The 13738-nt window shown below is 38.8% G+C and overlaps 1 protein-coding gene across 5 annotated transcripts in view; it reads left to right on the top strand.

The window, feature by feature from the left end:
- The window catches only part of esrp2 (epithelial splicing regulatory protein 2), a 30979-nt gene that overhangs the window by 3671 nt on the left and 13570 nt on the right, over positions 1-13738 (top strand). For all 5 annotated transcript variants that reach the window (XM_015029402.1, XM_015029406.1, XM_015029403.1 and 2 more), the window contains 9 exons: positions 441-569; positions 7162-7275; positions 7511-7625; positions 7802-7897; positions 8169-8223; positions 8712-8822; positions 9584-9716; positions 9993-10035; positions 12036-12337. In XM_015029402.1, the coding sequence (XP_014884888.1) occupies positions 441-569; positions 7162-7275; positions 7511-7625; positions 7802-7897; positions 8169-8223; positions 8712-8822; positions 9584-9716; positions 9993-10035; positions 12036-12337 (1098 nt within the window). The remainder of the gene's footprint in view (positions 1-440; positions 570-7161; positions 7276-7510; positions 7626-7801; positions 7898-8168; positions 8224-8711; positions 8823-9583; positions 9717-9992; positions 10036-12035; positions 12338-13738) is intronic.

The raw sequence follows: 13738 nt of genomic DNA, 5'->3' as shown, positions 1-13738 counted from the left end.
CCCCCCCACCTCGTTCGTCAGTTGTATGGTTTCTTGTGTGTGTAGCTCAGAGTGTTTGTGGCGCAGTGTCCACTTTGTAGTTGAACAGTTTGTCATTTTAAATCAACACGGTGTGCTTTCTGTTACCGCCTGCAGTGCTATCTGGGGCTCCCATAATGCTAACGCTACAAGCTCACCTTTTAACAGGTGACCAAATTTTTGTTTCCTACTTGTCAAAGGTGGGATTTCACGTACTGGAGAAAACACACCTTTTTGGTTTAGCATGTAAGCTTCTCGACTTAATTGACAATTAACTGCTTCTGCAACTACATTGTCAATTGTTTGACCTTTTTTGAAAAGAGTTCACTTCCTGTATGATGTGATGGGCTTTTGCCATAATTTGGCTTTTTGCTGCTGTTTTGTGTGTTCTGCTCCATGAAACCCCTAAACTCCTTTCGCAGGTTGGGAAGCTTCATAAATGTTTTGTCAAGCCAGACACTTTGGAGCTGACAGATCAGTGCAAAGAAGAGACTGGGTTGACGTTGGAGGACATCGTTGATGCTGAGCCCCTGGACAAAGTTCTGGAACAGGTGAGTCAAACAGGTTTCATTAAAATTATTGTGATTCAGACTCTGTCCCATACTTTGCTGTGTTTTGTCAGTCAGCTGGCCTCTATTATGCTTCCAACAGGGCTACAGGTAGAACAAATGTGCCAGTTTGGAAATATTTATGGTCTCAAAAAACACAGACGGTAATGGTGTGGAACCTAAAGCAGCATCACCCTTTTCCTCCTATTGGGAGTGGTCAAGGTTAACATCACAGTACATTTTCTTGGCACTTGACAGCTACTTGCCAGCTCCACTACAAAGCTGTATATTGGCTCTGGTCGAGGGGAATAATGGAGATTGAAAGAGAGAACTCAAAGAATGGATTTTATTTATGTCAGAAATTGTTGACAGGAACCTCAGTTTATTGTCATGCCAAAATGAGGCTTTTAAATGAATTGGATCAGGATCAGATTCCATCTAAAGGGTGAATCCCAACAGTTTTGTTGACAGTGCTGAAAACTTGGCATTTGCTTACAAGTGTATAAGAAATGAATCAAACACAGCTACTTGTTCTTGTTGGACTGTTTTTGTGGAAACTTAACTGAATGTAGAAGGTAAAAGTGAAAACTCCCTGATTTCTCTTGCTTTAACTTCGCTGAAGCCAAGTTGGTCAGAGCAAAGCAAGTTGTAACAGTTTTTCCAAATAATATGTTTTCATTACCATTACATCAAAGCACTTTACTGATACCTGTTCGACTAACCAAGAAAACTTGCTTAAAATGGAGGTGATATACCTGAAAAATGTGAGAATGGGAAACAATATTTTATGTTTTTGCCATGTCCGGTGCAACTAACCTGATGTCCTTTGGTAAATGTTGGGATGTTAAGTTAATATATGGTACATAAAACCTAAGCTGTAGATAGATACTACACCTATCTATCTAAAGCATTGCTTAATTTTCACAAATTATGGACATGGGTAATAACAATGTTCAAATTGTCTTAGTTTATTGTAATTACATTTGAAAACTATACATTATATCCTGTTATTTTCATGCTTCCCCTTTGGCCCAGTTAACTCATTTGAAATTTGCCAAATAATGATCTCTGAGCTGATCTCTGATATATAAATCATGTCAGGAAATCTGTAAAATTCACCCTGGCCTCCCTCAGATACACTGCTCACAGGAATGGGTTTGTTTCATTTTGTCAGGGTTGTCTATTTTGTCAACTGAAATACCTGATAATCCAACCCACAACAGTTGTATAATAACCATTGATGAAGTGATTAGAACCCAAATGGTGGCAAAAGCTCACTGATGGTAACATACTTTCTATTATATTCTTTATTAATTATAATTTTTACTATCTCATCATGATATTACAGTAGTTACAAAATAATTTAAAGCAAAAACATATAACAAGATTCTACAGTTTTTTTTTATTAAATACAAATGCCCAGGTAACACTCCAGTCACTCCAGCGGTTTTTCTTGCATTTTGAGAAAATTATGCTGCTTTTAAGTCGTAATGATTTAAACCCTTCATATTAGTAACCTACCCAACACTATTCAAAAGGAAAACCGCAGCAACTTTTCAAACGGCCTATGAGAGCATGAGAAAGTCTGCCGGTTAATAAACCCAAAACGTTCCTCTGACATATTTTGCCCAGAGCAAGATGTGACAGAACAAGCCTGACTTGGGTACTAAGCTGTAAGCTAATGTAAGGAGTGTCAGATTTCCAGCATTGACTCTCAGAAAAATGGTCCTCCACCTGCGTGAGTTGTCATTGGCCATGACAGTTAAACTGCGCTGACAGCTTGAAGCTCAGGAGGGATGGGCAGAGCCTGGGGTGTGAGGAGATAAGTTGGAGTCACAGGTCTGGTCTTGCCTTGGTCTAATGCACACAGCAGACATCTGGAAGACGACGTGTTTACCTGGGACTGCACCTCAGTTTTAGGCTGCAGGACATGAGGGGCACCTTGCTATTACGTCTTGTTTTGTTGTGTTGACTTACCTAGTTTAGGCTGCCGTTTCTGTAACTGCACCATGGTTAGACTGGAAAAAGCTCAAATAGAAAGGCCATGCTTTGTTTTATAAAATATTGATTTCACAACGAAATTGGTAGACTATCAATTGTAGGCTTAAACTGACCTGTTTTAAAAGAAGATTCAAATGACTCAATGCTGTGGGATGTTTCCTAATGGAGCCCAGCTTTTAAAACAACTTGCTGCTTCAGCAACTCTGCCTTATAACAGGGTGTGTCAGCACCCTAGTCCTGATTCCTCTTTAGTGTTGCAAACTTATTACCACAGTGGGTGTGAAGTGTGCAAATCTATTCCTGCAGCACTTCATTAAGTCATTCTTGCAAGAAATGTTTTTGTTTTTGTGGTCATCTCTGCTAGGGGCGTGTCTTTACATAATTGGAAATGTTGCTAAACGTTAGGATTGCTTGTTTGGACTAAGGAGATATTTGTCACTCTTAGACATATTATTGTGTCTATGCCTTGCTCTATTCTCTACCAAACCAGCTTTGGGCAATCCATTTTTCCTCAGTTGTACTGCTGATGCAATTTATAAAAGACAATGCTTTTTTTTTTTTTTTTTTATCAAAGTGGGTGAAATTATGTCATGATTACAGACTGAGTAAGGCTTTATCTCATTTGGGTGAGACTGTGTGCTGAACCTTCAAATATTAACCCAAGCACTCAGTTTGTCCTTTTCATACCTGTGTGTGACTGGCTACTTTCCTTCCCTGTAGGTCATTCTGAGATTACTTTGTTTATTTAAGGAAGGGAAGAAAATGACAGTTTTTTCCTGGTATTTGAAAGTTCTGCATAGAGGTCTGGAGCAGATGTTTTGAATATGGTTTCATTTGTCTACAAGTTCATTAATATAAAAAGCTATTTCCTCACTTTTAGCTGGCTTCTTATATTGAGGTGTGTGGTCAAAGGCCCAAGGGCATCTGTTAGGTGAACGATTTATTAATGTAGTGAAGACTGGTGTGATTGATCACTTGGGTTTTTGCTAACCCAAGTTAGCACACAATATTCCAATTTTGTGTGAATAGTATCCATTTTAAGTAGAAAAGCAAAGATTGAAATTTCCCACTTGATTGGCTCAGATCAATGCATCTTAAACTCCTAATCGCATAAAACAGCATATATGTTGACGAAATGTTTTAACGTTGAATCAAACGGATAAAGGGCAGGGACATATGCTTTGATGCATAAAGGGGGATAATTTTATAATTCTGTATCTGTTTGATTCAGGCTTTCCTGCTGATCACACCACTGATGATTCAACAAGGATCATATATTTATCTAAAATGTCATTGCGACATCTTTTGATTCAATTAACTTTATTTCCAACTGAAAGACTTCAGCTTTTGTTGTCTACTCTGAGCAAAGAAAAGCCAAGTTTTTTTTAGTTGCTGCAAACAAAAAACTAAACTGAGCTGAACCATTGCTGACTTGACAGGCTGGGTTTTCAGTCAGACGTCAACATGTTGCAGCGTGCTGATTGCACATTATCTTAGATTTTGGAGACATTGTTATGAAACGTTGGGTTTCAGAGCTCACTTCAGATTCAACTGTTTTGGATCTTAATCACAGATGACGTTGGCATGATATATATATATTTTTTTCTTTTTTGGCTGGTATTATGGCACGGCATATAGCAGGTACTTGGAAGAGATTCTGTGCTGTAAAGATTTCTGACACCAAAACAACACTGCCTTTTACATGTAGAGTCCAAATTAAATTCATGATTTCAGAGATTAAAGACATTGGACAACAACATACATATTGACTGACTGGATTTTTCATATTTATCACCCATTTTTAAATCAAATAATTATGATATGATTATAGGCAACACATTTCTGCTTTGATTTTGACCCAGTCTCGAGCAGTCTTTGTGTCAGTAGCTTCTCTGGTGCAAGTGTGTGTTTAAACAGTTGCCCACATGGCTTGTCAGGACACTCCCTGCTTCTCTTATCGGAGTTTTTTTTTTTTTTCCAGCCACCTCCATCTTACCTCACCTCTGCATGCAAGCAGACCAGCCTCAGTGGAGAGTAAACTGATAGAACCATGTGCAAAGGCCACTTCCTCCCCCTCATCTTTGGAATTGCCCTTCAGAGAGGGATTGCGCTATTCTGCTTAACTGTTGGTGCATTTTTGTAGAAGGGAGTGTTGGATTTTTGACTTAAACAAGACTTTTTCATATTCAATGTGCAATCAATGACGTGCAGTGAAAGTATCGAGACAGTGAAATGAGTTATGTGGTCAGTTTATTGGTTTGGTTTGCACTGGTTATCAGTGAGGGATTTGTATGATGTTGAGCATATTTACTTTGTGTTCTTTGTTAAAGTTGAAGAGAAGAGTGGAGGGTGTGTCTCCACCTTTTCTTTAGCATTTGCTTCTCTCAGTAATCCGGCTTTAGTAATGGTCTGAGGCGGGGCTGTATGCTCAGGTATGAGCGGAGCTCACGCTTGTTATCACTGTAAATAAGAAATCGTTCAGCTTTGCCAAACTTAAAATGTGCAGCTTAGTTAATCTAAGAAACTTCCGTCTCATGGTTTGCTTGGTGTTTTCTCTTTGTGTTTACTGTTTGGACAATAAAAACCTCAGAAATTAAGATGAACGTTTGACCTTATATATGAGGACAAATTACCTTTTTTGACATCATCTCCTTAACATTTTATCTAAACAGAAATCAAGGAAATTAAAAGAGTTGGGTTGAACTTGTATACATTTTTTTGTTGTTGTCTATGCTTTGCAAATAATAGTCAGTCTTTCTGTTTGAACTGCTTATCTTCCATTTTATTGGGAGACCAATAAAAACGTTCACAGAAAGTCTGTTTCACATTGATCCTGATGCTTTAGTATTTTACCAATTTTGGTATTTATCTAATTCTGGCCACTGTTTACAGTACTGTCTTTATTGTAACATCATATATGTCATCTTGATAACATTTGCATATTTTAATTATGACCTCCATTATATCAACTCTAAAGATTTTATCTATAAATGTATTTAGATTTTATGCATAAGCTAAAGATTACTTTTGACCTGAACACCTGCTGAATTTAATAGTGGTTTTAAAGTGCTAAAGTCTTTACAAATATATATTATTCCCTGTTGGACTTTTTAAACAATGAGACAAGTTTAAAAACTACATATAAGCTGAACATAAATTCTGCTTGCAGCTTCCCAGGTCTAGTTTTAAAGAGGCTGTTACTTCATTAAGAGTGATACTTGTCAATCTTTTAGTCTCCACACTGAGAGTTTTTCTTGACTGGAAATATTTCCAAACAGCTGAATTTTAGCAAGGGAGCATTGAGGGGACCCTCTTTTAACCAGCAGACCTGCAGTGTGTAGAAACAAGTAGAGCATTGCACTACTTTATGTTCCACGCACCTGTAGAAAACTGCCGCCTAGCACTTTCAGGGAAAATTTTAAGGCTTTTGAAAGTATAACTTTTGTTTTTCTAAACCTTGACATACCTTGAAATCCTGCCACTATGCCAAATGTTTAAAGGGGTCGCTGTAAGTAGACAAGCAGTCTGACCTTGTCTGCTTTTTGAGAGTTTCTGTCCAGCCGTTTTAACCCTACAGCCTGTTTTGGTCTTGTTAGTTGGTACTTGAAGCTGTCGAGGGGTTTTAATCAGACATGTTATGAAGCATGCCCCAACATGGACCTGTAATACTCTCCCACTGCCTAAAAACCTCTCATAGATCGCCAGGGGCCGTGTGAACCAGTCAGCCGCTGAGTTGAAGGTGGTTCCACATCCAGATGGTCGAAATGCTTCTTCACACGGCACTGTGTTAGACACAAATCGCCCAACATATGCAGTAGCTGATCTTCAGCTTGTTGCGTCATAAAGCATGAAACTCCAGAAAGATTTTAGAAGACTATGCCATGACTTTTGTTCCTGATATTTGTCTATGAATCAGTGATGTAGACTCTCTGAAATCTCAAGTCTCTAAAATTATTACTAGCACATTTTAGTAAGACAAGCGGGATTGATTTGAGTCGCCACTTTTGATAAACCCAAGAACTACATAAAGTAAAAACTTTTGTCTACTGAAGATTTGACCTCTCTTACTGACTTGACAACAGACTGACACAGCTCTGTGTTATAAATAAACATGATTGTGTGCTGGTATTCAGGCCTGTCGCCATCAGAGCCGGTTAGACTTGCTTTTGTTTTTTTTCCCCTCATGACAACGGCTGAAGGTTGTGTAAAGAGAATCTGTGATCCTAATGATTAGTGGTGTGATCATTCCCTCCCTCCCCTCTCGCTGCACACACTGAAACCTGTTAGACATGCCTCTTTCCTGACGAGAGACGAAAAACAAAAACAAAAAAAAAACAAAAAAAATGAAATGACAAGCACGTAAACACATTCACTTATGTGCATTTTAAATCCCAATTTCCCTTTTTGGTTTAAACTCTTGACAGATTTTAAAAATCTGAAACATTTACTGCAAATCTGTGTTAAGAAAATGGGACGCCTCTTTTTTATTTCATATATTTTGGTGTTTCAGCTAAGCATGTTAATTAATGGTTTCCTATGTAATAAATAGAAAGTAACCCACACTTGTTTGTCCTTTCTATGTCTTCCCATGTAGATCCAGCAGTCTGTGTCATCAGAAGTAAAACGCCTCGGCAGAAGTTCGTACACGCTGTTGGTGAACGGTCCTCACGTCATTCGACAGGCCCTCCATCCAGAAGCCTCCAAAAAGGTAAAGTTAGAAGAAAATCTGTCTAGGTCTTATTTTTGTGTGTGTTTATTTAAGAGGACATTATTTTAATCCCTTAACCTCCTTAACCTCCATTGTATTGAGGATGAGGGTTAAGGGGTTTTAATCCTATAAAGTCATATACTGTATTTAGAAAATGGTTTATGGTTCTGCTTGAAGTAAGTACTTATTACATGTCTTTGGTTATTCTTCTTTTAACTTTTTATTCTCTGTCCAGAATCTTGTACTGCCGGAGTGTTTCTTTTCGTTTGTGGACCTGCGGAAAGAGTTTCTCAAATGCTGCCCAAATGCCAGCTCTGTGCCGAAGCTCACACTCTCCTCCATGTTGGATTGTATCCTTTGTTCTCTTTTCCATTTTGGGGATAAAAAAAAAAACAGCATACAGAACAAAAATATTGCACTGTTTGAAATGTTTACTGTTAACCTAAAGATCAAAGTGTAACACCTGGGGCTAAAGAACATGATTTTAAAACCATCTGAAAGGTGACGGCCTTAACAGCGGGCACAGATGTTGGTCTCCCTGCGGAGTCAGAGGAGACGATAGGTGTGAGAGAGGCGAACAGCATGGTGCAGCTGACGCTTTGCATCCTGGATGAGCCATACAGTAAGTAACTACCAGTGTTGGTACACAGAATAAGTCCACAATGCAGTAATATTAGAGCCTTAAAATAGCTGGCTGTAGCATTATCTGTAAAAGGAAGGAATAACTCAGCTTAGGACAGAATGAACTGAAGAAAGATGTTAGATGTGTTACTATACAGAGATAATTCAAACTATAACCCGATGTGTGCTATCAAGACTTTGTCTTATTCTCAGCCAAATAGGACCTTATTCTCAGCTTGTTTAGTGCATTAAATATATATTTTCCCCCCTAGATCATAAATTCTACTGTGCTGAAACTGTGAATTCCAAGTTTGACTCTGGCACATGGTAAGTAAACCTTTTGCGTTTCTCAATTATGCATATATTTCACATTTTTCAAGTGCACCGTTGCTTAAAGACCAGCAACCCCTCGCCTCCAAACTCCCCAATCGTGTTCAAATCTCAAACCTTGGTCTGAGAGCATTAATTACAGCAACAAGGAAAACACAAGTGTGTCATTAGAGCAGTCCAACTTTGCCATCAAGTGCTTAGCTGGATATTCAGTAGCTAAGCAGTAGATCCTGCTCTTCTCGGGCAGCCAAGAGCTATCACTTCAACCCTCTGACATTTAACCAAAAGAGCGTCACTGTGTTCGGCACTTACTGTGAGAGGGCCCCGTTTCTGCCGCCTGTGGGCAATTTAGTTCAAACTGAACAAGACTGGGGAGAAATCTCAGTCATGTGCAAAAGCACCAAGAATATCAGCTCTTAGTTGTGTTGCTCAAGTTTCTCAAATGTCTTTTTTTTCCTTTTTTTTTTTTTTTTTCTTTCCTGCAGCAGTAAGACGGAGCCGGTGGACAGCGAGACGGTGATCAGAGCAAGGGGCCTTCCGTGGCAATCATCAGACCAGGATATCGCTCGTTTCTTTAAGGGACTCAATATTGCCAAGTATGTTCAACTTCACTGCTTTTCTTCTTACACCTCTGTTACAATGAATAAATCATTTAAATTCATGTTACTAAAACTGGAATGGTGACAAAAGAGGAGCTGATGGATTTATTTTTGTCAGAGCTTCCACAAAATATATTTCAATGATTCAATGATCCAGTGGTGTTTATATATATATATATATAATATATATATATATATATATATATATATATATATATATAATGATAATAAAAACAAAGCAGTTTTTCACTGCAACATAGAAATCCACTATCAACTATCAGGTGTTCAGTGGCAGCTGTAAACACCCTTTGAAGTAGAAATGCAGAAAAATGTCAGTGGAAATGCCAAAAGCACTTTGATCAGTTGCCTTATCGTTTCTGTGATGTCATCATTCAGAGATGTGTGCATGGCAGCTTTGGGAAAAAAAATAGGAAAAACTTGTGTTTAAACTACATCTAAAGAGAGTCTGTTAGATTTTACATAAAAGTGTTATTACCTTTAACAATTAAATATTCTAACTTACTGAGGATGATTGATCCAGAGTAGATTTAGCACTGTAAAAAAGTAAATCAATCAATGTTGGACTAAAAACATGTTTATTGACCCAATAGTTATTGGTTAATATGTGGAAGTTACAAAATCTCCAATGATGACAAAGATGTTGAAGTACCATCCTCTGCAAAAAAAATGAAAGCTTAGGATCCTTTTGGTTTTTGTTGTGTAGCTGTTTGTTGAGATATCAGTTTTGTGTGTGTCAGGGGCGGCGTGGCCCTCTGTCTGAACGCTCAGGGCCGGAGGAACGGGGAAGCCTTGGTTCGCTTCATCAACGCAGAGCACAGAGACCTGGCTCTGGAGCGCCACAAACATCACATGGGCAGCAGATACATTGAAGTTAGTCCTGCTAACTTATGCTTCTTTAGGTTTTAGTTGCCAGTTACTTGTTTAATATCCATTCCACTGAGTATTGATCCCGTATCTTCAGTGTGGGAACTTTCGGTCTGAATCTGTAAATCAAAAATACACAAATTCAGTGAAAACCCTGAATAAGTTCAAATACCCCAGCAGTTGTTTTATTGTTATTTATCAGTCATGTGACTTGGCACTTGCAGTTTATGGATATATTGTTTTTGTCTTTTTTTTTTCTTTTCTTTTCTTAAAATTGTTCAGGTCTACAAAGCGACGGGAGAGGAATTTCTCAAGATTGCTGGAGGTCAGATTTCAGATTTTTTTTTTTTAAATTCCTTTCATCTCATTTCACATATTTTTATAAAAATTTGGTCAAACTTGTTTTGTTTATATAAGAGTTTATTTTGTGGTTTCTCATACTTTCCTATCCTCAGCCCCCCAAGCACACGTGTGTGTAAAGTTGCAGCTCTTTAGCGCGTATGAGCTCCGTCTCCGATTACCTGTTTTTTTGCTTCAATCCAGTGATTCTCCGGCAGCCGCTCTCCATCTAATAAAAGGCACTTTGTGAGCGGTGCACCCCCATACCCACTATCACCAACCCCTCTGAGGCCAGTTGCAGAGAAATGTCATTCTGGGCTCTGAGCGGCTCACCTATTCAGCCTCTAGTTTGACTCCCGAGAGGCAGAGAGGGCGGCTGTACGGTGAAAGGACAGACTCTCTGTTGTTGCAAACGGGGTGTGAAAAGACAAAAGCAGAACCTGGGGCCTCTTGACCATTGAACAGCAGCCAACGATTATACACGACAGAGATAACAGGCACACTAGCTCTCAGCAGCAGATAGCTTACAGTGGCTGCTTGTCAGGACCTGGACTTTATACGGATGAGTAAGGATCAATACAGATCAAAAGCACTCAAGACTTTAAGCAAATAAATCAGACAACATGGATACCTTTTTTTTAAGCTGAGTGAAACCTGTAAACATGAAAGAACAGCATGTGGTCCTTAATATTTCCTAACTTTTTTTTTAGAACTTGAAAAGTAAATAATTTATGTTATTGGTTAGAGGATTTCTGAAATACCTTTAAGTTGAATCATAGGTTTGTCGCATCAGAGTGTGCAAGCCTTTTGTGCTACTAAGTGATAATTTAAAGTTTAATTCTTGTTGCGTAGATCTTGTTTAACAATATTCCAGCTGGTAGTGCGACTTACAACATGGGTTTATTTTCTTTTGATACACAAACCTTACATTTGTCAAAAGTTTAAACATTGTAATCTTTGGTTGAGTGGTCAGTTTATTTTTTTATTTTTGCCTAAAATAAATTTTTTTCCACCGAATCAAAGTAAAGAGGAACATGATTTAAAGAAAATAAATTGCCACCCAAATGCACCCACTGATGAGGGTCAGTGAATAAAGCAGTGTGATGGATCTGAAGTGGTTCAGCTTGCTGCACGCTTTTATGGACAGCTGCCAGTTTCCTTGTAACTAAACACCACTTTACATCTTAACCACTGGTTTGCTGTTGCACTAGACGACATTTAATTTTGCTACAGAGTTCACAACGCCACTGAAAGTATATAAATGAACATTATGTTTAAAAAAATGGGAATAAAATGAACTTTTCGTGAATTGTTAAGTGAAAAATCTGTGTATTTGAGTGAATTGGTGCTGATTTACAACAGTTTCATTGTGGTACCAGTGTGTGCTGAATGGGTCCGTGCAGCAAGAGGCTTATGTCTGTTGTTGTTAATTTGTTTGTTACTCTCAGTGGAATCTCAGGTTGCCCCTTGTTGTTAAGAATGGGGATTTTTTGTTGTTGGTTAAAGGAAAAATATACTTTGTAGGCAGTAAAGATCTACAATAATTATAACCATCGTAAAAGTAGTTTTTATAGTTCTTTCAAAGTACATAATAAAGCTAAATTAAATTTCTGTTAACTTGTAGAGCTCAAAAAACCTAAAAAAATTATAAAAGCTAAACATAGACTAGAATAAACAAGAGAAACAATGGCATACAAAACCTAATTAGCAACTTTTTGTTGTTTTTCTTAATTTAAACATTTATTTAATTATGTATATTTATGACAAACATGTTGGGGTATTATATTTGTCCTTGATACTACATTTATATTGGAGTTCATAAAAAAAAAAAACGGCATATACATTTTGCTGTAAAAGATAAGTTGAATCCTAGCAGGTCGCTAAAAATGTTGTGCCTGTCAAAGCAAATTGGCAACATTAACATAAAAAGGTACATTTTTAATAAGTATCTGCACTATAATTCATGTATCTTCTCTGTTACTTTAGGGACGTCCAATGAGGTGGCCCAGTTCCTGTCTAAAGAGAACCAGGTGATCATACGAATGCGCGGGCTGCCGTTCACGGCGACGACACAGGAGGTGCTGTCCTTCCTCGGTCCTGAGAGTCCCGTCACGGACGGCGCAGAGGGGCTCCTCTTTGTCAAGTACCCCGACGGACGGCCCACTGGTGATGCCTTCGTGCTTTTCTCCTGCGAGGAATATGCTCAGAACGCTCTGAAGAAGCACAAACAGATTCTGGGGAAGCGGTATATCGAGTTGTTTCGGAGCACTGCAGCCGAGGTGCAACAGGTATTTTTTTTTTTTTTTTTTTTTGTGTGTGTGTGTGTGTGGGTTTGTGAAATGTACACTCTCAAATAGGCAGTGTCATGTAAAAATCAACTTTTTTGAGCTTTACGCCATGCTATAATGTTATTTCTTCATCATCAGCACACTTGGAATGTTGCTTTGTTTGATTCTGAACTAAAAGTGGAGCATCGTGGTGGGATGGCAGGGATTTCATTCACATTCTGCTGTTATGGAGGGAGGAAATCTGTTCCTAGATCAACACAGAAGGAAGATCTGCCACTCAGCACAAGGGGGTTTACTCCATGTAAACAGACTGGTTTTAGAGCCCACTGTGTAAATACACTCCAGAAATGGTAGACAAAAAAAAAAAAAATCCTGGGATGTTGGCCTCTTGGGAGAAAAACCATTCAAGAAACCATAGTTGTCACATGTCTTAGCAATACTGAATGTTCTGGAGATGTTCTGGAACATGGCAACTTCTAATAATAGTGTTTTACTGCGTAGCTGCAGAAAGTAGGCTTAGCCTTGCTAATAATGGGACAATCATGAAGTGAAACTTTCAGGTTTTCTTCTGTTTTTATATTCAAACATGCTCGTTGTCCCTGGCTTCAGCTGCGTGGAGTCTATGTGAAACCAGTGTTCAGCAGCTGCTTCCTCAGTTGATGTCATGGGAACAGGGAGAAGTGACAAAACATCCCAAAACATGCTAATTTCTTGTGCTTTAAAAAAAAAAGTGTTGCCTTTTTAATCTCATTAATTGGAGTGTTTGTCTGGCTTAAATCTGTAGTTAAGGCAGAGGTTCCCAAACTGTGGAGCGCGCCCCCTAGTGAGGGCGCCGTGCTATTGCAGGGGGAGCGCAGGAAGCCGTCTGGATGAAAAAAAACATGAACGCTGTATGCGCTGGGTTTTTACCTTAGAATGGCCAACTCTCTGTTATTCCTCTGTCAATTTGATACAGTAGAGGCTTCCACACTTCCCATATCTGTGTCCTCTGTCACTTTTATCAGCAGTTAAAACTGTTTAATCAGTTGTTAACATGTTGTAACCTGTTTTTCCGAGCCGCCTTTAAACGCAACATGAACGCTACGACCCTCGCGCTGGGTTTCCACCTGTGAAGGAGACCTGCTGCTGCTGGGCGGAGCTACAGCTGTGTTAGAATCACGGCAGCAAACCAGCAAAACGCAAAGAACTTTTCACAGTTTTTCCCTCCAAACTAACCGACTGAGTTGAGTAAAGCTGTTGGATGCAGGTAATGTTAGCTAAAAGATGACTAGCTAATATCAATACAGCACCTTAAGCTTGTTAACAAGTAGCCTGTAGGCTACTGGTGTTGTCTGTGTTCAGCTACGATTCATTTTGCCCCCCAAAAAGTTGATCCCTCCCCCCACCCCCTGTTCGTCTGGA

Source organism: Poecilia latipinna, unplaced genomic scaffold, assembly GCF_001443285.1.
Source record: "Poecilia latipinna isolate Pla-1442-1.1 unplaced genomic scaffold, P_latipinna-1.0 Scaffold152, whole genome shotgun sequence".
In the NCBI taxonomy this organism is placed as follows: Eukaryota; Metazoa; Chordata; class Actinopteri; order Cyprinodontiformes; family Poeciliidae; genus Poecilia; species Poecilia latipinna.
Note: the sequence above shows the minus strand (reverse complement) of the source record. Positions and strands in the feature narration are given on the sequence as shown.